Source organism: Stereum hirsutum, assembly GCF_000264905.1.
Source record: "Stereum hirsutum FP-91666 SS1 unplaced genomic scaffold STEHIscaffold_2, whole genome shotgun sequence".
NCBI classification, from domain to species: domain Eukaryota; kingdom Fungi; phylum Basidiomycota; class Agaricomycetes; order Russulales; family Stereaceae; genus Stereum; species Stereum hirsutum.
In genome coordinates this window covers 662,955-684,598 of record NW_006763132.1, presented here as the reverse complement: position 1 = coordinate 684,598, position 21,644 = coordinate 662,955, and the positions used below count along the sequence as shown (strand labels likewise).

The 21,644-nt window shown below is 51.8% G+C and overlaps 3 protein-coding genes and 11 non-coding genes across 14 annotated transcripts; 1 reads left to right on the top strand and 13 right to left on the bottom strand.

Annotated features, from left to right (window-relative positions):
* Positions 1 to 31: 31 nt before the first annotated feature.
* STEHIDRAFT_t57 lies at positions 32 to 141 on the bottom strand. The gene has a single exon. It is a non-coding gene; the product is annotated as a tRNA-OTHER (tRNA).
* Positions 142 to 392: 251 nt separating this feature from the next.
* STEHIDRAFT_t56 lies at positions 393 to 489 on the bottom strand. The gene has a single exon. It is a non-coding gene; the product is annotated as a tRNA-Tyr (tRNA).
* Positions 490 to 831: 342 nt separating this feature from the next.
* On the bottom strand, positions 832 to 923 carry STEHIDRAFT_t55. Its single transcript has one exon. It is a non-coding gene; the product is annotated as a tRNA-OTHER (tRNA).
* A 351-nt stretch (positions 924 to 1,274) lies between these two features.
* Positions 1,275 to 1,371, bottom strand: STEHIDRAFT_t54. The gene has a single exon. It is a non-coding gene; the product is annotated as a tRNA-Tyr (tRNA).
* A 344-nt stretch (positions 1,372 to 1,715) lies between these two features.
* STEHIDRAFT_t53 lies at positions 1,716 to 1,818 on the bottom strand. Its single transcript has one exon. It is a non-coding gene; the product is annotated as a tRNA-Ser (tRNA).
* A 345-nt stretch (positions 1,819 to 2,163) lies between these two features.
* STEHIDRAFT_t52 lies at positions 2,164 to 2,255 on the bottom strand. The gene has a single exon. It is a non-coding gene; the product is annotated as a tRNA-OTHER (tRNA).
* A 348-nt stretch (positions 2,256 to 2,603) lies between these two features.
* Positions 2,604 to 2,701, bottom strand: STEHIDRAFT_t51. Its single transcript has one exon. It is a non-coding gene; the product is annotated as a tRNA-OTHER (tRNA).
* Positions 2,702 to 3,016: 315 nt separating this feature from the next.
* STEHIDRAFT_t50 lies at positions 3,017 to 3,114 on the bottom strand. The gene has a single exon. It is a non-coding gene; the product is annotated as a tRNA-OTHER (tRNA).
* Positions 3,115 to 3,447: 333 nt separating this feature from the next.
* Positions 3,448 to 3,542, bottom strand: STEHIDRAFT_t49. Its single transcript has one exon. It is a non-coding gene; the product is annotated as a tRNA-OTHER (tRNA).
* Positions 3,543 to 3,683: 141 nt separating this feature from the next.
* STEHIDRAFT_t48 lies at positions 3,684 to 3,783 on the bottom strand. The gene has a single exon. It is a non-coding gene; the product is annotated as a tRNA-OTHER (tRNA).
* A 219-nt stretch (positions 3,784 to 4,002) lies between these two features.
* Positions 4,003 to 4,107, bottom strand: STEHIDRAFT_t47. The gene has a single exon. It is a non-coding gene; the product is annotated as a tRNA-His (tRNA).
* Positions 4,108 to 4,251: 144 nt separating this feature from the next.
* Positions 4,252 to 5,380, bottom strand: STEHIDRAFT_144312 (succinate dehydrogenase cytochrome b560 subunit). Its single transcript, XM_007299594.1, has 5 exons — positions 5,216 to 5,380; positions 5,113 to 5,143; positions 4,889 to 5,049; positions 4,634 to 4,816; positions 4,252 to 4,456 (listed from the first exon to the last, which is right to left on the bottom strand). Exons 1-5 carry the CDS (start codon positions 5,280 to 5,282, stop codon positions 4,371 to 4,373), a joined length of 528 nt encoding a protein of 175 aa, XP_007299656.1. The 5' UTR covers positions 5,283 to 5,380; the 3' UTR covers positions 4,252 to 4,370.
* Positions 5,381 to 5,492: 112 nt separating this feature from the next.
* Positions 5,493 to 13,447, top strand: STEHIDRAFT_90597 (SPX-domain-containing protein). The gene is made up of 15 exons (XM_007299477.1): positions 5,493 to 5,506; positions 5,591 to 5,737; positions 5,804 to 5,854; positions 9,491 to 9,972; positions 10,037 to 10,529; positions 10,589 to 10,613; positions 10,676 to 11,143; positions 11,207 to 11,316; positions 11,377 to 11,568; positions 11,630 to 11,669; positions 11,725 to 12,228; positions 12,303 to 12,476; positions 12,541 to 12,804; positions 12,879 to 12,919; positions 12,978 to 13,447. The coding sequence occupies exons 2-15, from the start codon at positions 5,727 to 5,729 to the stop codon at positions 12,982 to 12,984; spliced, it is 2,862 nt and encodes a 953-aa protein (XP_007299539.1). The 5' UTR covers positions 5,493 to 5,506; positions 5,591 to 5,726; the 3' UTR covers positions 12,985 to 13,447.
* A 4,718-nt stretch (positions 13,448 to 18,165) lies between these two features.
* On the bottom strand, positions 18,166 to 18,865 carry STEHIDRAFT_50000 (DNA-binding domain of Mlu1-box binding protein MBP1; the record flags this gene model as incomplete). Its single annotated transcript, XM_007299327.1, has 6 exons — positions 18,166 to 18,250; positions 18,308 to 18,330; positions 18,386 to 18,489; positions 18,550 to 18,567; positions 18,630 to 18,715; positions 18,774 to 18,865. Coding segments are annotated over 6 exons (408 nt in total), but the record flags the coding sequence as incomplete, so codon positions are not given.
* Between the last annotated feature and the right edge of the window lie 2,779 nt (positions 18,866 to 21,644).

Here is a 21,644-nt window from a genome sequence, read left to right as displayed (position 1 = left end):
AAATCTTTTTTGAGCACAGAGCCTGGTAGTATATCCGAGTTGGAGTCGAACCAACGTCTCTGCGATATACTGTAATTTTCATGTGCACTAGAGAAGCACCTAACGAACCGCAGCTGCGCTCTACCGTTGAGCTATCGGGACATAGGGGACTGAGTGCTTTGTCGGATGAGTGCACTTCGGGCAATAAACCGACAGTGGTAGGATTGCGATTTTACATACTCAGTGATTAGGCCTTGAGGACGCCGCCTTCAGATTCTCTCATGGATACTTGAAGGTCAGTGACAGTACCACAGTCTAAATATGCAAACATTGCGACAGTCGAACAAAGTATAATGAAATGAATACGAAACCATAGTCAAGGAGGCCAAAACTTGTAGCAGTCTGGGAGAGAGCCCTCCGAGTTGGACTCGAACCAACGTCTCCGGTAGTAATGTGCTTTCGCATGTACAGGTAAAGTACACCGGCGCTCTACCATTGAGCTATCGGAGGGATAGTAGGGAAGAGTGTGCTTGTTATCTGACCGGAACTGACTCTCGCTGATAGTTGAGTTGCTTTGTGGACGACGCCGATACTTGAGGGCGTGATGGCGGGACGAGAGGTTGAGTCGAGACACAGGATGGTGGGACCGAGTGGCACCAGGGTAGCTGGCTTCGCTGCGTCGATATTCCGGTTCAAGATTCACAGAGGTGACATCACACGAGTAGAAAGAAAGTCAAATCCGCGAGTGAGGGAGTCAAGTCGAGCCAACGTACATGTATCCTAAGCCACTCGACTTTCCGTCCACGACGAAGCCCAAAAACAGCGTTGGTTTTCGAGATAGTGTCCTAGTAGTCCTCCGAGTTGGGCTCGAACCAACGTCTCCAGCATCGCATGTCGGGATGAAAAGAAAGTACACCGGCGCTCTACCATTGAGCTATCGGAGGATTAGTAGGGAAGATGGAAGACCATGCTTGTTCTTTGACCGGTACTGACCCTCGTTGGTAGCTTGCTTTGTGAACGACACCGGTACTTGTTAGGGGCGTGGCGGCCAGGCGGAGACAAAGGAAGGTGGAACCATGTGGCACCAGATAGGATGGCTTCGCTGCGTCGATATCCCGATCCAAAACTCGAAGCCGCGATGCTGCTTGAGTGGAATGCAAGTAAAATGAAAGACGTTCGCGAATGACCATGGTGGCACTGAGGGAGTCAAGCTGAACCAACGTACATGATTCAAAACGACAAACCGTTCCGTCCACGACGAAGCCCAAAAAGAACGCGTAGTTCTGAGCCTCTAGACCTCCGGGTTGGACTCGAACCAACGTCTCCGGTAGTAGGTAGAGTTCGTATGTTCAGGTAAAGTACACCGGCACTCTACCGTTGAGCTATCGGAGGGTCAGTAAGTTAAAGAGACCATGCTTGAGATCTGACTTGGACAACGTACTTACTCGTTGCTTTGTGTATGACGCCGATATTTGCCAGTGGGGGGGTGCTGGGCGAGAGTCCGAGTCGAGTCGAGACAAAGGATGATGGGACTGGGTGGCACCAGCCTGACTTCAATGCGCCGATATCCAGGTCACAAAGACGACGCCACATGAGTAATAAAATGAAAGACATCCGTCAGTGCTCATTACACTGAGGGAATTAAGTGAATCAAGTAGATCCCACGTACAACTCGGACGACGGAACGTTCAGTCCACGACGAAGCCTAAAAACAAGGTGGTTTTTTGAGCCTCTATTCCTCCGAGTTGGACTCGAACCAACGTCACCGGTAGCAATTATCGTTCACATGTCGAGACGTGAATAAAGTAAACCGACGCTCTACCACTGAGCTATCGGAGGATTAGTAGGGAAGGCCGTCCTTGATATCTGACTTGGACAACGTACTTACTCGGAGGTAGTTGGATTGCTTTGTGGATGAAACTGATAGTTTCGAGAGGGGGCCGCGGGCTGGACGAGAGTCCAATTCGTGACAAAGGATGATAGAACCGAGTGGCAACAGTTAGGGTGGCTTCGCGGCGTCGATATCCTGATTCAAACTTAACAGAGGTCATGCTACTTGAGTCGAAACAAAATAAAAGCACATCAGCGAGTGAGGGAGTCAAGTAGAACCAACATACATCTCAAATAACGAACCGCCCCGTCCACGACGGAGCCCAAAAACAACACTAAGTTCTGTGACTGTAGTCCTCCGAATTAGACTCGAACCAACGTCTCCGGCATCATGTCTCATGACTCGAATAAAGTACACCGGCGCTCCACCATTGAGCTATCGGAAGGTTAGTAGGGAAGACCATACTTGTTATCTGACTCGGAAAACGGACTTACTCGTTGGTGGTTGCGTTGCTTTGTCGGTGACACCGATACCTGCAAGTGGGGATGTGCTGGTTGGGCGAGAGTCCGAGTCGAGACAAAGAATGATGGGGCTGAGTGGGACCAGCTAGGCTGGCTTCAACTTCGCTGCGTCGATACTCCGATCGAAAGTTCACAGAGATGACGCCACACGTGTAATAAATCGAAAGACATCAGCGAGTGAGGGGATCAAGTACAGCAAACGCACATCCCGAACGACGAACAATTCCGTCCACAACGAAGTCCAAAAACAACGCGATCTTTTCGAGTTTCAGTCCTCCGAGTTGGCACCGAACCAACGTCTCCGGTAGTAATTATCATTCTGGAAAAAAACTGAAAGTATACCAGCGCTCTACCGTTGAGCTATCGGAGGGTCAGTGTTAGTAGGGAGGACCGTGCTTTTGGACAACATATCTCCTTCAATTGGCAGTCGCGGTGCTTTGTGGACGATACGGATGTGTCCGTGTTGGGCAAGAGTCCGAGTCGAGGCAAAGGAGGGTGGGACCAAGTGGCACCAGGCCAGCTTCGATATCCAAGAAATACAATGGCAACACCACATAGTAGTGACACTCAAGACATCCGCGAATGCCCATGTCAATAAGGGAGTCAAGTATAATCTACGCACATCCTGAACGACAAAACGATCCGTGCCCAAAAATAACCCGGGCATATACTCCTGGGGTTCCAGTCCTCCGAGTTGGGCTCGAACCAACGTCTCCGGCATCACAATGTTGAGGGGTAGAACTGCTAAGGTACACCGGTGCTCTACCATTGAGCTATCGGAGGGTTAGTAGGGAGTATCGCGCTTGATAGTTGACCAGTACTGACTTTCGTTGGTAGTTGCGTTGCTTTGTGAACGACATCCATACCTGCCACCAGTAGTAGGGGGGGGGAGTCCGAGCCGAGCAATGGAAGATGGAATCAAGTGGTACCAAGGCCGGCCCCTCTGCTTCAGTATCCCGATTCAAAATCCACTTCCTAGAATGACAGTAAAGTATCAAAAGGACATCCACGAGTGAGGGAGTCAAGTAGACTCAACGTACAGTATATCCCGAACAACGAAACCCTCCGTCCACGACGGAGCCCAAAAAACAACGCGTCTCAATCGTATAACCCAAGTCCTCCGAGTTGGACTCGAACCAACGTCTCCGGCATCACAATGTTGAGAAGTGGGAGGAAAGTACACCCGCGCTCTACCATTGAGCTATCGGAGGGTCAGTAGGGAAGAGCGTGTTTGTAATCTGACCGGTACTGACTCGACTCGGAGGTAGTTGCGTTGCTTTGTGGACGACCATGAGTGACCACACTTGAGTAGAATGAAAGTAAAATGAAAAACATGCACGAGGCATATCTAGTCCTCCGAGTTGGACTCGAACCAACGTCTCCCGTAGTATTCATCGGACGGATGAAAGAATGCTAAAGTGCACGGGTGCTCTACCATTGAGCTATCGGGGGTGGTTAACTTAGCAGACCTTCCTCGTTAAGTACGAAGGATTCAGGGGCTCATGGTGAGTTGCTTTGTGAACGAGCACCGGAGGGGGAGTGCACGTGGTTCAGGCGTGCTGGTCGAGAATCAAGACAAAGGACCCACGGCGCAACGCTACCCACAGCAAAAGCACCGTAACTCTTTGTCGATGCATGACGAGAGACAACACAACGCAGGGCAACATCAGGTCCTCCGAGCTGGAATCGAACCAGCCGCCTCCGGGTGGTATATACGTAACGCTTGAAGACGGTAAGCTACCATGCCCCGGCGATCTACCGCTGAGCTATCGGAGGACTGTAGTAAACAATGAGCAGTAGAAGTGGCGTTGACTGGGAGTGCAGAGTCCGCAGAGTACGTCCAGAGGAACACTGGCACACAGCTGATATTGCGGGTGGATTCGACTTCAACTTAAAAAGCTGGCAGAACATGCGATTGTGCGAAAGCTTGTTTATTCCCCTAGGGTCAGGAGTATGATTCACATACAGACAACGAAGAGAAATGAGAGAAGAAAGAGACGGGTGAGGCGGTAAGGGGCGATGACGGGAAGGCGGATGGATTAGAGGAGCACGAGACCGATGGTTCCGATGGCCGTGGCGCCGAGGACGGCGTAACCGGAGGAGTAGGCTCCCTTGAGGGTGAGGACTAGATATTCGTTCGAATGAGGATAAGTAGAAGGTCAGTATGCATGTATGAGGATGAACCGGATGAAGGATGTGGTGAGACGGGGGGGAGGGGCGGAGAGTTACGGGGAGGAAATATATTTTGACACAAGGAAGGAGACACAAGGAGGAAGGAGACGCAAGAAGGAAGGAGACGCACATCTGCCGCTATCCCAGGCCAAATGCCTCAGTCCGTTGAACGAGTGGAAAGCGAACGGAAGAGCGAGGATGCCCTTCGCGGCGTATTTCACGGACTCGGGGAGCTTCTTGACGGTATCGACGACATTCTTCGAGCTGAATGTGTCGGGAGCGACGAGGTAGGCGATGGAGAAGCCGTAGAGGACTGACAATTCCAGGCGGGAAGGGGTGCTTCAGCCACGACTGGTTAGTATAACTTGAGGGTAGGATCACTTACGAACGGAGAGTGCGGCACCGGTGGCACGGTTAAAGATGGAACCAATCCATGTCAGTTGTGGTTGGTAGATGGTGAAGTGAGGGCTTGAAGGGCGGTTGAGACGTTGGGTGTTAAGGATCTCTTCAGAGGCTGAGGGTGGGAGTGATTGTGTCTTGATGGTCCTGTGAACGCCACAGAGGATCCTTCGATATCATTCCCAAACTATGACAATATGTTAAACATACCGCTTGGGAATGGACATACGCAGATTCCTAGCTGTTGAACATATCGACAAGTGACATAGATATCAGTAGACAAGTAATGCTCGGGATGTTCGTCATGGCGCACCGAGCTGAGGGGTAAATGCGCTGCGCCTGAGGGCAGCACTGAGGCCAACAGTACGAGTTGCGTTCATATTGAAGTCAATTCAACGGATTAGATGGATGAGAAAGAGAGGAGAGCGTCGGGAATAGCGAAGAGAGCAAGCAGCGACGACGTTCACGGGCCAATGGCGGAAGAGAGGAATGTCGGCCGGGGCGTGCCGGAAGGACAAATTCACGTGTTGGGACAGGTTGGGACCGAATTCGGACATCCCAAAACGGACATCGTTTGTCTTGGCACCGTCGTGGTCGTCAGCCGGTGCGTACAGACTTTTCTATGCGTTGACCGTAAGCGTGTTCGCTGGGGAAAGTACCACTGACGGACGAGATTGTCACATAATAGCACAGCCTAATTTGGACGACGTATAATTCAGAAAGAGGCCACCATTGCTGAGCTTATCCCTCTCCACTCTCTCAACCACGGTCGGAAGAGGCCACCACAGACTACCACCCAAGGGTTTGACATCGAGACATTTGCGATGAAGTTCAGGTGCGTCTTGCCACTGTGTTGTTCAAGCAACTATCTGACGACAAAGAATTCTTATCGTGGCACTAGCTCGTCGTTGAAGTTTAATGCCGTCGTCGAGTGGTGGGATGAGTACATTGCGTGCGTCTCGATTTTTTTTATGTTTCACTTTCTTTGCATCCGGCGTGGCACCCTGGACCGATTCGTCTCTGTCTCTGGATCATCTGGACTTGTCTTGTCTACTGCCTATGAAGCTTCGGGGTATCATGACTGTTGCTGCTTACTGGTATCGGCCTCGAACGTTATCCACATATCCTTCGACAATTGCTCCATCCCATCTGGAGGACTATTCCTCTACGAGAATACGACACCTAGCCTGTTATATATCACCCTTTTACCAGTACTTGGACAACGACCTCAACGAACTTCCTCGAACGAGTCAATGTGGCCAACTGCCTGGCCGTATAGCCGTGGCATCTTCCCTGCGTCATCCCTAAAAATATCCCCCGATTCTGCAACACGGTAGATACTCCCTACCCTACTCAAGTCAAAACCATGTTATGTATACCTCACCCACCTCACGACACCTTACAACACACGCGATTGCATTCACCGTTTAAGCATAACTTCATCACCGAAGCTCTGTACCTGTAAGTTTGTCTTCTCTTCGTGCATCTCCAGTCCTTCTCCGAAGCTTAGTGGATGGCACAATCCCCTCTTTGGCAGAAAGTATAGATCCTCGATCCCTGTGCTAATTATCTATAGCCTGGAAGCGAATCGAAGTGGGCCACTCCAGGTGCTGTATCATGGGAACCATTGTCTCCACCAATCTAGCTAGCCAGCCAATCAGCCTCCGTCATCGTCGTCGTCATTCCGCACGTAGGGTTGAACCACCCTTCCCCTTCCCCCACTCCAACCCAAAGCCCATATCGTCTCCCAGCCTTTGAGCCAATCCCGAATCTGCTCCTCTGCCGGCCTCTGTTCCTCCTCACAACATCCGCGACGCGGCTTCCCCCACTCCCCCTCGTTCCGCACGATCGCCACATCGATACAGCCCCCACATTCGCGCTAAAACGAACCGGTCGATACAAGTGTTCCGCTTGCGTCCCTCGACTCCGCGACAATCCATCCGCTGGTTCCGTTTCCGTCTGACATGTCGATCCGCTGTACCTACATCCCCACTCGTAGTACGTTTCGTGGTTTGGGGCTTCGCAATCAGAATCTCGAGGCGTTCCCTTTCCCGTTCCGCCTCTGCCGACATTCGGACGTCTATACCATACCGTCGTAGCCGTTAAATTCGAAATCCCACTCGTCTTCGTTCGTCCTCCGTCGCAGGACTAGGCTCTTCAGCTCTCCAGGGTAACAGCTGCGCCATTTCCCCGCGACTTTACGGCGCCGTCGCCAGCAGGCGTGGACCACCGGATCGAATTTCAGGTTTTTACAAACACCAGGATTTCTATTTCGTTCCGCCAGCTACATTCACCCCTGAGTGGCCCACCTCCAGCTTCGCAGCCGACCTCCTTCACTGATTCCGTAGGACCTGTCCATCCCCTTTCGCTTTCATCTCCATAGTTTAGTCCCCCGCGTTTTCGTGATCCTACACACATCTCCTTTCCCTATCACCTATCTGGCCATTCTTCCATCGTTGGAACCCCGGCCGAGTCTCTATTTTCGCGGGGGCGCGCAAGTTCGGTCCCGGTTCAAGTGGGGGAATCACTTCATACGCGCCACGGACAAAGCCGCTCAATGCTCGACCTCTGCTAGCCCCGAATTTCGCTCTAGGTCATAGGCCCCGAGTTCAGGTTCATGAATCAGGCTTAAAGCACTACATCCGCATTCATGGTCGTTCGTTCGATGCTTACGCCTGCCTTACGCCACGATTGAACCGTGGAATCACTTTCTTGGGCCTATTGAATCGATCGCCACTAGATGTCAAGATTCGACCAAGGTTCACGTCCATTTCGAACTCACACCGGTCCTACGGTCTCAGCTCCTACAAGGCTGGCTCCTCCGATCGGACATGGTTTCAAGTCTTCCCGAGCCGCCACCCGTCAAGCTTGGTGTCGTCGTTTACACCCGGAGGAATGGCCCATCTAGCGATCACACTGGGCTCAAATTCAAAACCACTCGCTTTCCTCGGTCTATGTACGAATGTGATCCGACGTCACCACGAGGATGTATCCGGATCTTTCACCCATGTTGTTCTGCAAGTTGCCCTAGACCTGCATTTCCGACATGGCTCCTTTGTTATACAGCATGCATCTCTCGACCTCTATCCATTCGGAAGGCATCACTCGATAGGGAATTCACGGAGAGTCCGGGTCACGAAAGAAAAAGCCGTTCCAGACGGCATACCTTCATCGCCTCTCCCGTACATGACCGCCGTCTTTTCTTCTTCAAAAAAAGTTACACTACTGGACCTTAGTCGTTCAGCCCAGCTCTTCGCCTATTCTCTAGTCTTCCTCCGTCCTAGCTCCTCTTCAAGCTCCGTGTGCCTCGTAGGCGCTGAGATCGTCTTCCTCCTCGTCGTCATCGACCGCATGCCGTATATCACGCTCGCTTCTGGCCTCGTCTGGTTCCTCCTCCATCGCTTGCCATGGCCGTAATTGGCGCGCGTCAAGGCTGACCTCCGAGGTCGAAGTCGCGGCACCCGACGGTCTAACTCTACGGGGACCAAGATCGACAAACGCAATTGCACGCCCTCTTCCTCAGTTGATCGTCTCGTTCGTTCTCACGAGCATGGAGCACATGCACATGCACATATACCCGTCGTCATCGGCGTATACGCATGTGTTTGGACAGGAAGAGCAGACGAGAGCACAGGAAGATCGACGTTGCCGGTTGGATTTACGGGAATGCCGGACGTTTGTCCTCTCTGGTCCCTCACCATCACTGGCTTTCGGTGATGGGTGTCGGGCAATGGGGCCGGCAACGGCGGTGATGTTCGTCTATACGGGAGGAGTACGAGATACGATCATTGAATGGATCCCCTTCCGTCCTTGGAGCTCATTCTTCATTTCCTCCCTTCGGAACCTCACCTCGGCATCCGCATGCGTAACTGGTCTGGAAGGTCCTGGTTTTCCCTGTCTACATGCGATGTTGGTGATGATCCGGTATGACGAGAAAGGTGGCTGGGCTGGGATGTAATTCAGTGATCTAGCATCCGCGCGGACACCACGGCATGGACGTGAAGGGGCGAAGGGGCCTTGTGGCAGCAGTGATCGTGCTCCCTATCGACGTTCGTCCTCGGGGGAATGAAGGGCGGTATCACAATCCCGACATCTTACGGACGCCATTTTCGGGGAACGAGCAAGGGGCTATGTGGCGAGCATCGTTCTGGCGAAATGGGTCAGGCCGCCGACTTATGCCATATGGCATACTCGACGAACAAAGTCCTCGGCGGCGGTGATCTCTCATCCTTGGTGCTTCCTGGATCTGCTATCATTGAATCTAATTTATGGCGACGGGTCATCGTTCTGTGCCTCGGCACCGCGACACAGCGCATGGTACACTAGGGTACACTTTACTGCTCGGTCTCGCTGGATTGCTGGGCTTTTTTGTTCGTAATCTCATGCTAAGACGTGTGGTGTTGCAACGCGATCTCCCAGGCTCGAACGTGCGGCTCAACAGGGCTCATCTACTTATCCACTGGCTACCGACGACAGTCCTGTCTAGTATCGAACAGGGTGCCACACTTACTAACGCCACACAACTATACTTTCTTCTGCCACAAACTAACACATCTTCACAATTTTTTTTGTAACGGCGTGACAATAGTTACGACACCCTCAAGAAATACATCTACCAACTCGAGAAACAACAACACGAAGCTCGTATCGCTGCTCAAGCCCGGCACGATGACCCCGAAGCCGCCGACGAACACACCGCCCTCTTTCCCTCTTCCGACCCCTCCCAATCACCCGATACAGACGCGGTGTTTCGTCCGCTACTTGACACTGAACTGCGAAAAATCTCTTCGTTCTACCAGTCGCAGGAGAAAGAGCTGTTGCAGGAGTTGAGGGAGCTGGAAGACTTGGTGGAGAGTATGGATAGGAATGGGGTGGGTGAGGGCGTGGTGATGTATGAGGATGGGGACGATGATGACGATGATGATGACGACGATGAGGATGACGAGGATTGGAACGATAGTCCTGTGAGGGAGAGGAGTACGGGTAGGGGTGTTTCGGCGGGGCGTAATGGCTCGCAGAGAGGCAATTCGAAGAGGAGACGAGGGAGTAGTTCGTTGGGAAGGAAGTCAGGTGAGTCTACCTTGCTCTCGTATCATCTTCAGCTGAATACTTACGCTATTGCGTGTGTCGGTAGGGCATGCGAAAGAAGTGACATCACCTCGACTACGTCGCGTTAGTTTATCTTCCACGGAGGAAAACACTGACCTTGAACAATCACTCGCCTCTCTCCGTCAAGTACATCTTCAATCCCCGGGGATGTTTCCAACAACGGTCCCGGAGGGCGAGGAAATCTTGCCTCATGACGGACCCTCCTCTTCCGTCCTTCCTCCACCGATCAACACGAAACACATCACCGGGACCGGATCAGGAAAGACAAAGAGTCTAGCGAGGAAGTTGGCCTCAAGTATCGCCTCGTTAGGCGGTTCACCACATCCGCCATTGGGAAGTGAGAGCGCAAGCAGTCCGGTAGGCGGGAGGCCAGAGACGATATGGAATTCGAAGAGCGCGTATGCGACGGATACGCAGTTGTTGTTCAAGAGGAGGATCACGAATCTTTACGTACAGACGAGCGCTTTGAAGCAGTATGTGGAGTTGAACTATTCAGGATTCAGGAAGATTTTGAAGAAGTGAGCTGTTTATCACGGCCCACACAGCGAGTTAGCTGACATCGATTATTTATCTGCAGGTATGACAAAGTCACGGAGAACTCTGTACGTCCCTCACTTGTGTGCTAGCCGCTATGGTTGATTTGGCCTTACCGTCATCTTCCCAGCTTCAATCACACTTCATGCACACCATACTCGAACCTACACCTCCCTTTGACGCCGACTCTCGCTCCCGCCTTACACAAGCCTCATCTTCCCTCCTCTCCCTCTACTCGAAATGCGTAACACACGACGACTTCGCCCTCGCTCGTCGGCAACTCAAACTCCACCTCCGCGAACACATAGCGTGGGAACGCGACACAGTTTGGCGTACCATGATTGCACGTGAGCGCCATGGGACAGGCGGCGGTGGCGAGACCTCTGGCATAAGGATAGAGGATGGCGAAGAGGAGAAAGGCGTCTTGTTGGATGTGGGGACACCTGTAGGGAGATTCAGACTTAGCCGGAAGGTTGTGTGGTTGCTTCTGGCAGGTGTCGTGGGGCTGGTGTTGGGCAATGTGGAGTGCGTGGAGGGTAGGGAGGCGAATACGTGTTTGGCGATATTGGTGTTTGCGACAATTCTCTGGGCGACAGAGGTATGCCAACCCATTGTGTTGAGTCCGATACCGAAGATAATATACTTACCTGGATTTTATTAGGCAATACCGCTGTTCGTCACGTCTACAGCGGTGCCTCTACTCCTAGTTTGTTTCCGTGTCGTTCGTAACGCTGAGACTGAGGAAGCACTATCCGCACCCGACGCCACAAAGTCCGTGTCTATCATTTGTCCTTTTTTTCTCGCTCTAAATTTCTGGTCTCAATAAAACAGATGGGTTTTCTCCGTTATGTTTTCGCCAACCATCATGCTCCTGATCGGTGGTTTCACCATCGCAGCCGCCCTCTCAAAGACCAGCATCGATCGTGTACTCATTACACGGGTGCTAAGTCTGGCTGGGACTAGGCCAAGCGTGGTGTTGCTCGCAGTCATGGGGGTGGCATGTTTTGCGAGTATGTGGATTAGGTGCGTTCAAAACACTGCCTCTTCTGCTTAGTAGAAATTGACGATTGGTACTGGTGAATAGTAACGTGGCAGCCCCAACGCTTTGCTTTACACTTGTTCGGGTGCGTCACGGTCTCGTTCTCAACGTCAACAGTATTGACGGCATCATTTCAATAGCCCATCCTTCGTACTCTCCCGCCACACTCTAGCTTCGCTCCTTGTCTTATCCTCGCCATTGCCCTGGCAGCCAATATCGGTGGTCAATCTTCGCCCATATCATCCCCTCAAAACCTAATTACTCTCAACGCCATGGACCCCAAGATCGATTGGGGCCGCTGGTTCGCCGTCTCCCTCCCCGTATCTGGCGTCTCCATCTTCCTTATCTGGCTTCTCCTCCTCGTCTCCTACCGACCCGCTCGTCTCCCCGACGCGACCGATACTTCTTTTGCCGCCTCCATCGGCCTGGGCAATGGTGGAAGGAAAGGTGAGGTCTTGGAGATCAAGAGCATCAGGCCGAGTCGGGAGAGGTTTTCGCCGAAGCAGTGGTATGTGGCGGTTGTGACCCTGGGGACTATTGTGCTTTGGTGTGTGGAGAGCTTGATTGAGGATTACGTCGGCGATATGGGAGTCATCGCTATCATACCTATTCTGGCGTTCTTTGGGACAGGGGTGTTGAAGAAGGTCAATTTTATTCTCGATTACTTCGTCCGGCCTCAGTAAAATACTCAAGTTGTGTGGTTTATTTGCGTTCACAGGATGATTTTGAGCAGTTTTTGTGGAGCGTCGTGTTCATTGCCATGGGCGGTATCGCGTTGGGCAAAGGCGTCACGTCCAGTGGGCTGCTAGACAAGATGGATGTCCTCATACGCGAAGTCGTCGATGGCCTGTCTCTCTACAGTGTCGTGCTTGTTTTGTCCTTCATCGTTCTCGTACGCAACTCTGCCTCTCCTTCGTTCGATCCACCCGCTAACACGCACCAATTATTACACACAGGTCATCTCAACCTTCATCTCCCACACCATCGCCTCCGTCCTCCTCGTCCCCATCGCCAAAGCCGTAGGATCCAACCTCCCCGGTGATCAATCTAATCTTCTCATATTCATCACCGGCCTCATCTGCTCTACCGGTATGGGTATGCCTGTTTCCGGGTTCCCAAATCAGACTGCAGCTACGCAGGAGGACGAGATGGGCCAGCCGTACCTTTCGAACGTAGACTTTTTGAAGAACGGAGTGCCGGCTAGTATAGTTGCTACGTTGGTGCGTTTCAGGATTTTCTTCCATGCCGTCTGCTTTCTTTCGACGTATCGTGCTGATGCATCGGTCATACACAGGTGGTTGCGACGCTTGGTTTCGCGATCATGAAGCTCATCGGGTACGCTCTCTTTTCTGACATCCGTTGAGACCTCCTTTGACGAACCTGCTTTCCATAGGATATAATGGCCTCCTTCTCGGTCGACAATGAACCAAATACTACGCGCTACACAGTCTTGGACGCTCTACTAGACGGAATAGAAGACACCACGCGCGCTCAAGCAGTGGCAGCAGCATCCCAGGTTTCGGACGCTTATATTATCGTGCCATATCTATATCTGATTCAAGATTCTCGCATCTAAATGGAACCCTTCCTAGTCTGTTTCATGCGGGCGCTTCACCTGCTGCCTTGGAATGATGCTGCTTCTGTCGAGACGCCTGGCACGATGGCATGGGACATGATTCTCGTTAGGTGCGCGCTTCAGGCCGTGACATGGAATGATGTGCTTTTATCTGCGCGTCGGGCGTGTCAGTTTGGCGTATCGCCATGTCGATAAAATTGATTGTCAGCTCGGGTCAGTCGAGGGCCCGAGGTTGGTAGCAAAGTGTTTCTGTGTGGCACCTTCCCTGGAAGAGAAGAGAGCGCCGCTGACCTAGATACCTAGATGCTTGTCAGAAATCAACGGTGAATTTCACTGAACCACGGCGAGCGATCTTTTTTTCCTCCTGCCCAGAATAGAGTCGGAGTGAAGATCATTTATGATCTGCATCAGCAGAATTTTCGAGAATAAGGACTGCTTTTGGTTCATGTTGCTGATATTCGATCAGTATTTGTTTCTGTCGCCGCAGAAAGGAGGAGCGGGTGCTGTGCATGAACGCTCTGAGCTTAGAGGGTCTAATGCTACTGGCTGACCCTATATCCTAGGTCAGACGTAGCAATATGCGCATGATGATGATGGCGTTCTAAAGATTGGGTAAAGCGCGAGGCTACTCATAGTTCTCAAGCTGGGCTGGCGCAATGTTACTTTAAGATCGCGATATAAGGCGGGGACCGCCGTCAGTCGATCAACCACACCGCCCCTACATGGCTTTACATGTACACGAAGGAATTTGTAGTGTGGAACTCACCGCAGACCTCGCCTAGTCGAGGTCACTACTTATCAGGGCCTTACAACTGGAGATCACTCGGAGCTTCTTCCTCGGGCTCTTTTTCGATGACTTTAATCTATCGCCGGCCGCATCTTCTCGTTTGTGGATGGATACCGCAGCAGGTAGTGGTCCCCCATGACACAAGGAGACCCCCGAACTTGTTTGACGAGCACGATCATTTTGATGAGCGTCTCGGAGCGGAATGACGAGTAGACTTTGGTTTTCATCCTCGATCTCGTAAGCCGTTTTGTGGATAACGTTCCCTTTCTGAGCCGACCTGTACCGGCTCCACGACCAGATATCCGTCAGGATTTCTGTCTGCATACTCTACAAGGGGACAAGGTTGGGAGCTGCGGATACTTGTGCTGCCATAAAGAATTCCTCCTTGTGTACTGTAACGCCTTCCTTCGAAGCCCTCGCACGTTCGCTCGTGGCGCCTTGTGCGACAGATTATAGTTATCTTGAGATACTAAAGTCATCTGTCTTACTGCCCTATCGTTGGCATAGATCCGAAACAACCGCTGTACAAACCTTCGACCATCTGATGTGGCGTTTTGACTTGCGCCTTGGTCTTTTCTTGTAGCGATGCTGGTCCCTTTCTGACGGTTTGAGAAGCGCGCACCTCTGTGATTATTATTGTTTCGTGCATTCTGTAAAGGTACAGACGTATGTGTAGCCTCCGACTCGACACTCTGAATCAAAACATGATGATAGAGTTGTTCTCATCACTTCTCATGGTGTGTATGATCCACACACTCGGAGTCTATCAACGGTGAAACAGTTCGAAGGTACGCAAAATTTAGATGATTGCTTCACCCGACGTTCTGATTTGGAGACCAAGTCGAAACGGTCCAGTCATCTTCTCGATCATGGGTATGCAGTTGCGACAGATTTGGATGGCACAGCCAACAGGAACTGACATATCTGACTTCATAGTGGTACGTGAACCCATCCACTTTGGCACCAACGTTCGATTCATCAGCCTTCATCTCTCTTGTAGTTCACGGCGTACGGTGGCGTCGATGTTTATAGCCATAAGTGAAATGACCTGTCGACTTGGGGATCGGTCCGATCATGGCCATATGGTTGTATCTCGACATCTCCTCGGCCTGAGCCTCTTTGGCTACGGCGCGCCCTCAAGAGATGTTCTGAGCTCAAAGCAGGCCAAACAGTTATTCGCAGCAGATTGCCCATGCAACACGGCCCCATTCAAGATCCGATTCGGCATAAGCCTTTCGAAAGTTAAGTTGGCAGAAGGTCCACGCATTTAGCGCTTTCGGGTCATCTTGTGATTTTTTTTCTTGTGAGTGCCTTGATATGGGCTCTCGGGTCACGATAGTGTGGAATACGGGACGACGGTAGACCGAGGCAGACAGTCGTGTGCCACATTTCCTCTCAGGTAGAATGTGGTTCGAGCCGGACCGTTCGGAACGGGGCGAGGAAGGTTTCAACTAACCCGGAATGGTACAAGGTTCATCGGATTCAAATTTGGCTTCAGGACTTGGTTGTTTCGTCCACATCTTCTCGCGCTGAACCCCACAGAACTCTTGGTGGTGTGGGATTATGACGAGAGTTATTTCGTGGCAGAACCATGTCGAAGTTCATCGCCAGTGGTCGAGATTACTTCATGGCTACGGGATAGCGTTTGAGTCACCGATACAGCGCTGATGCTACTATACTGAATTCTCTCACACTGGTATGAGAGCCGCCGAGTTATCTCGGGCAAACACTGGTACACGCCCGGCAAGTCAAAAGACAATTAATCCAAAGATCCTTAACCACCCAATTGACTCCCACACCTGCAAGGACACGAGGTCACCGCGGGTGAGTGTGCATGATCGTCCGAGACCTCGCTTCGCCCAAGGGGATGATTATGTACCTCTCGAGGACTCGAGGTCATCCTATTCTGTGATGCGATCTATCGCATCTTCGGCCCAGTGCGGTTCGCCTTCATGTTTCACCTCGTCATCATCTCGAGCTCCTTGTAGCATTCACTCATGGTAATGATGAGCATGTCAATGATGATGTCGTGCCGGGTGCGATTGCGGCAATGGGTGCCTTGTCTACGGAAGTGTCGCATATAATTGACGTTGCGACTCATCAGAATTGCGACCAGAAATTCTTCGAGGCGACAGGATTCGGGAGGAAGCAGCGGCGCTAGGAAGTTCGAGTATATCCGCTGGTGAACACTAATACTCTGAACGAGACCAAGCTACGATTTCGTTTTCGAAAATTTCCCGGATTTTTGAGTTCTTCACGCCGTCCCGCTCGCCACTCATGGCCAGGAACAGGCGTAGGGGAAGTGCTGTGGGTACAAACAAATGACGTTCCTGAAGGCGTAGGATGGAGATAATGGCGCCCCACCTAATGCGCCAATTTACGGCAAAATTTGTTCAGCAAGGGGTATGGTTGGACTAATCAGCAGGCAACTCAAACGCGAATTGTGGGGCGTAAAAGCGGGTTTGAAGGTGCCATTGGCCGATTTATACTACGACACTGGGCATATAGATAAGTACAACCCCCTGGTCAAGAGCGTATGAGAGCAAGGTGGCGTACAGTGATAATAGCTGATCGAATAGGCAAGTATGTACTATATGGATCTATATGCACAAGGTCCGAGGAACATTAGGTATGCATGATGTGTGGATATAGGCGATATGTGGGATTATGGATTGTACGAAAACCAAAGCAGAGTACAAATATTACATGAGCGACATAGACGATTCAAGACAAAAAGCGTGGCGTTCGTAACTCATAAGAAGGTAGATGCGTACACCATGGAAGAAAACAAAGCGGGACATTCATTCAAAGCACAAGATGAAACGGATGAAAACCTAGACAGCTGAATGATGCGATGGGAGAAGTGTGGAGAAGTGACACTACATTCAAAGCGCCTACCAAGGCCGAACAGTACGAGAAAGCGTATCAGTATTTTCGCGGCGGCTCGAAACCTCTGTCTCGTATCCTCGATACGGAACATCTGCAACATGTTGGCCAACACGATGATTCTGAGGAGCCGCCGTCCGCTGAACACCCGACCAGTCCGCTCCAGCGCTTCCCGATAGCGATCCCCCCAGTGGCGTCCCTCGAGGGCGACTTGCGAAGGAAAAGCCATCGGCGTTCTTGTATCGAGCGGGTAACGTTGAGGTTGTGGCCGTCAGACCCGAAGGCATCTCAGTGATGAAGTTGGGTGGCGGCGTCACGGGCTCGCTAGGAGATTGGTCGCGAACAGATATCCGCTCATTTATGGAAGAGGTAGGTGAGTTCGATGGCGACGGGAAAGATAGGTCGGAACGAGCGCCACGGTCCGAAGCGATGGGAGCGTATAACGGTCCTTCAGTGATCCAACGTGGATGACTAGCGGGGACAGATGAGGGAGACCAGAACGTGTTCTCGAATTTTGGGTACCTGTCGCCATTTAAGTACGGTAAGAGCTCAATGCGCGACTATCAGGTAATGGCTAACTACTCACGAGACAACGGGCGGCTGGGAGATCGAGCGCCGCCGTCGTTGGAGTTGACCCCGGGAGGGAGGACGAAACTGGTCGGAGTCAGTGTTGTCGTCCCCAAACCTCAGGCGATGAAGAACGGCTCTGGGGTCGTTCGAAGAACTTGGAGGGGTTGAGGTCAGCACAGAGATAGGTGGCAAGGAGAAGGATGGTTGATGGTGATGTGTGGGGGATCCGGGTGCTTGCACGGGAGCGATCGGTATCCGGTCGCCGTTAACGGTTTGACGATAGGCACCAGTAGGGTAAGATGAGGATAGTTGAGGAACGTCAATGGGGGAAGTGTGATGAGACCCGTAAGATCCAGTATAGACCGAAGAAGGCGGACCAGGATAAGGTGAATAGCGTGAGCTTCGGCTATTCGGTCGGACATGCGCGTAACGCTCTGGTCCTCCGTCAGCGGAATGCGCAGGCGAAGGGGGCTGATGGTAGCTCGGTTGAGCTGGTGTGTCAGAGGTCGATGGCCGCATGTACGCAGGCGCGAAGGGCGCTGAACGCACGTCGATCGAGACAGGAGGCTGACCGAGGGGCGGTGAGTAGATGGTCCACCCATCGTGTTGTCCGCCAGAAATATCTGTAGCGGCTACAAAGGGATGTTGATTCTGGGCAGTACGCCGTGTCCGGCGACGACCAGTTCCAGCTGGGACGACTTGACCGTAACCAGCTTGGTCTGGTCTCAAACATGTGTCAGGAAACGTCGGCCTATAAACACGTTAGATATCAGGCGAGTTCGAGATGATCATACATAGAACCCACCCGAACAGGGGGACCAAATCAAAGCGAATCTCGAAGGCCACGCTATGATGGAACATAGTCAAAACGTGTCGTTCGAAGATACGTCAAAGCACAACATACCGACGAGCTAGTCGGAGTGCGACCTGTGGACGTAAAGGTCAGCCTCGCCCAAGATGTATCAATAGAGTATGCTCGGACCTCATAAGGCATCCAGGTCCCCTGTATCTTCAAGTAGCCCCCTCGTACTCTGCGAATTTGTCCGGCCAGCTCAGGCTGCGACTCGATCATCTTGATTATGTCCGCTGGAATCGATGTACAGTTTAATTCATGCGTGAGTAGAATGATTAAAAGAATGAACGGACCTTTCGAGTTCCCAAGGGCTGATGTAGATGTGTATGATGAGCTGTGTACGTGTGCGAGGGGGAGATGGAATGAAACTCACCTTTCCAAATACCCGTCCAAAGAATATAACCATCATCTGCATCCATCATGATCCACTGACCTCTCAAGGGATATTCATACACAGGTCTAGCAATGCATCAGCATCGCAGAGATTTGCAGCGCGGAAAAGGCATATTTCACTCACATATACCCTCGAGAGTCATTGCTAGTGATATAACGGCTTTTGGTGACATGGTGGTGAGTGCTCGTGAATGGTCGAAACGGAGGGCCGTCAGGCGAAGCAGTCACAGCAGGTGGGTTATCCTTCTCGAACGGAAGCAAACGGAAGCATCAGCAAAGCGAAGGCACGCCACACAACGAAGCGGAAGAAAGAACGATGGACGGAACCTACTTGCATGCCGGAGGTCATGGCGTCGAGGATGTGGGGAAGAAAGAGAGAGCCTGAAAAGGTGTCGTCGTCCGGACTCGGTCGCCGTTATAGCATGGAGCAAAAGTGGCAACGCTGGTATCACGGAGGGGGTACTTGTATAATCGCCGACAAAAGGAGAAAGAATATATCCCCACAATGTAACACGAGCCTAGGCAGGGGTACTGCATCATAATCCGGATCGCACGCTTCGGTGCGCTTCGGCGGTTCACCGTAAACGCGTATCGAGGCGCCTCCACACGAGTTATGAGGAAGGCGATCCAATTGGAAATAAAGCGGCGTCTCTCGCGGGGTTACAATTTCCCTGCTTGGATCTCCAAAAGTTAACCCTCTGATCCACAGGCGCCTGCATTTTCTCGGACTCGAAATGAGAGCGCCCTGGCTGCGTATGTGATGAACAGCAAACTGCCTTTCATGGCCTGCGAGAAGTGTTGCTTCGTTGGTTAAAAGTGCGGCACTTCGACTGAGTTGCGTGGGGAGAGAAACAACTATATGTACCTTCCGGGCGGCCGGATCTCTATTTTTTGCTCCGTTGAGATTTAGATCTTGGGGGCATACGAACGACAACCGGAAGCGCGATCTCAAATCTCGAGGTTCACGGCGAAGACCACTGTGGCTGGACTTCGCCGGCTCCTTTTACTTACGCCCTCCCATATGCAAATCCCCCGCAAAAATTACCATCCACGAATGAGGGGGTATACACGTGAGCCCACACCGCGGTTCCGGTAAAACACCGTCGCCGACACAAAGCTGTGGCATACCAAACGCAAGTCGTACAAAAACGGCTATACCTTCGCAATCTGAGCAAGCACTCAGCCCGAACGGATCGCCAGGCGATGTCTTGAGATGTATGATACGGAGACATACGCATCATCGGAAAACTTTCATGGGCATTCATCCAGCACGTCAGTGAATAAGTTATGAGCTGTTATAAGTCCGTGGCTCTCTTTTGCTCCGCTGCCGGCCCAGGACCTTATCTGGGCAAATCGACCGTATTGTCGGGTACCAGTTGCACTGTGCTTAAGGAGTCAGCGTATTGGTATAGAATCTCCCCTGTGCGGGATGCTGCGGGTACCTGTCGTCTCATGGAGCCCGGGGAGCCGAGGAATGACTTGGTCCATATTGGGTCTCTGCTGGTGAGATTCATGCTGAGCCGTGTCACCGACAAACATATGAGCAAAACTCCCCTGCGTGGACGCAGGTTGTTCAAGTCTGATTGTCTCGAGGATCTGCGGTTGTGAGTGGGCGCAAAGGATTTGGTGGGCACTTAGCTGAACGCTCCTGTATGACAATTGGCGAAAGTGAACACCGATTATGTATTTGTTTGGAAACGCAAGGCCCCACGGGCGATCAGGGTGATCGCACCCTCGAGAACGAGGAGCTGTGCCTCGAGGGCAAATATGGTTAGCACCGCCAGGAGACGAGGTCATACGAAAGTTCCACTGACGTTGTGTCTTGTAACGTTATGCCTCTGCGACTGTGACGACCCGAACCCTCTGAATCAATCATAAGTAGCCGACGGTGATAATACGGTGAGCATAGGGGGTTTGAGCCCCTTTGAGACAGCTTGGAGACGGCAGGGCTCCGAGTCCAAGTACTTAGGCCTAAGTGCATTACTCGGGGCTTTTTTTCTGAGCGGTTTTCAGTGGATGATATGGATGGGCGCAAACGCCCATCCGAGTCAAAGTGAGGGAAGAAAGGAAAACAGAGTTAGGGCCGGCCCGTGCCGAGAACAATGTGGCGCAACTCGCCACTCATGCCTTTCCTTTCTCCTTGTCATTTGCCTCTTGGGCGGTCTGATCGCTCCGTTCTCCAAGGTCGAGCATCAATAACGTTCAGGGATATCTGCGCAAATCTTCTCTAGCGTGCATCTGTTCCGCCATGCTGGACGATCGCAGCTAGCAGTGTACAAGGCAACAAAGCTGAGGAATCACGCTTGGTGCTTGATGCCGTCTGTCGAGCACGATCAGCTACACCCTATACTTAATTTCTCTGCCTCACCGGTGCAATGCACATACTATAACTCGGAGATCGCCCAAATCTGCCGGACAGAATAATGTACTATCAGTGGCCCCTCGTTCGGACAAACCCTCGTTCGGACAGTGCGAAAAACACGCCCAATTCCCTATCGTTTCACCCCGTTCAAGCTCTCATAAATCATGTTAAATCACCACTAGACCATCTGCGAAGTGGTTTGAGTACAGTAATGACAGTGGAAGGTCGAATGGGGAGGGGGGCGTTTCGGACACTTTGGCGGGATCGGCTGTCCGATCGACGGTCCCACCTCCTGATCGACGACCTTTCTCTCAAGCAATCCACAACAAAATTGCATGGGCATGTAGCTACAGTAGGGGGAATTGTGTGTGCAAAGTTTCATGGCAAGAGACCTTATACTGCGTGAGCTAGATTTTTTGCAGTCTGGATTGTCCGAACGAAGGGCCAGTGATAGTAGGACAAAGGTACGGCTATGGATTAGATCAGTGTCCACGAAACTGGTGTCTCGGAAATAGAGTTGCTTTGTGCGTATCAGAACGCAGAAAACTGCGGAGTGCAACAATCATCTTGTACTGCTCAATGTATCATTTGGCAGTGTTAGTGTGGTCTTTCAAGTTCCTATCTGATCCCTCT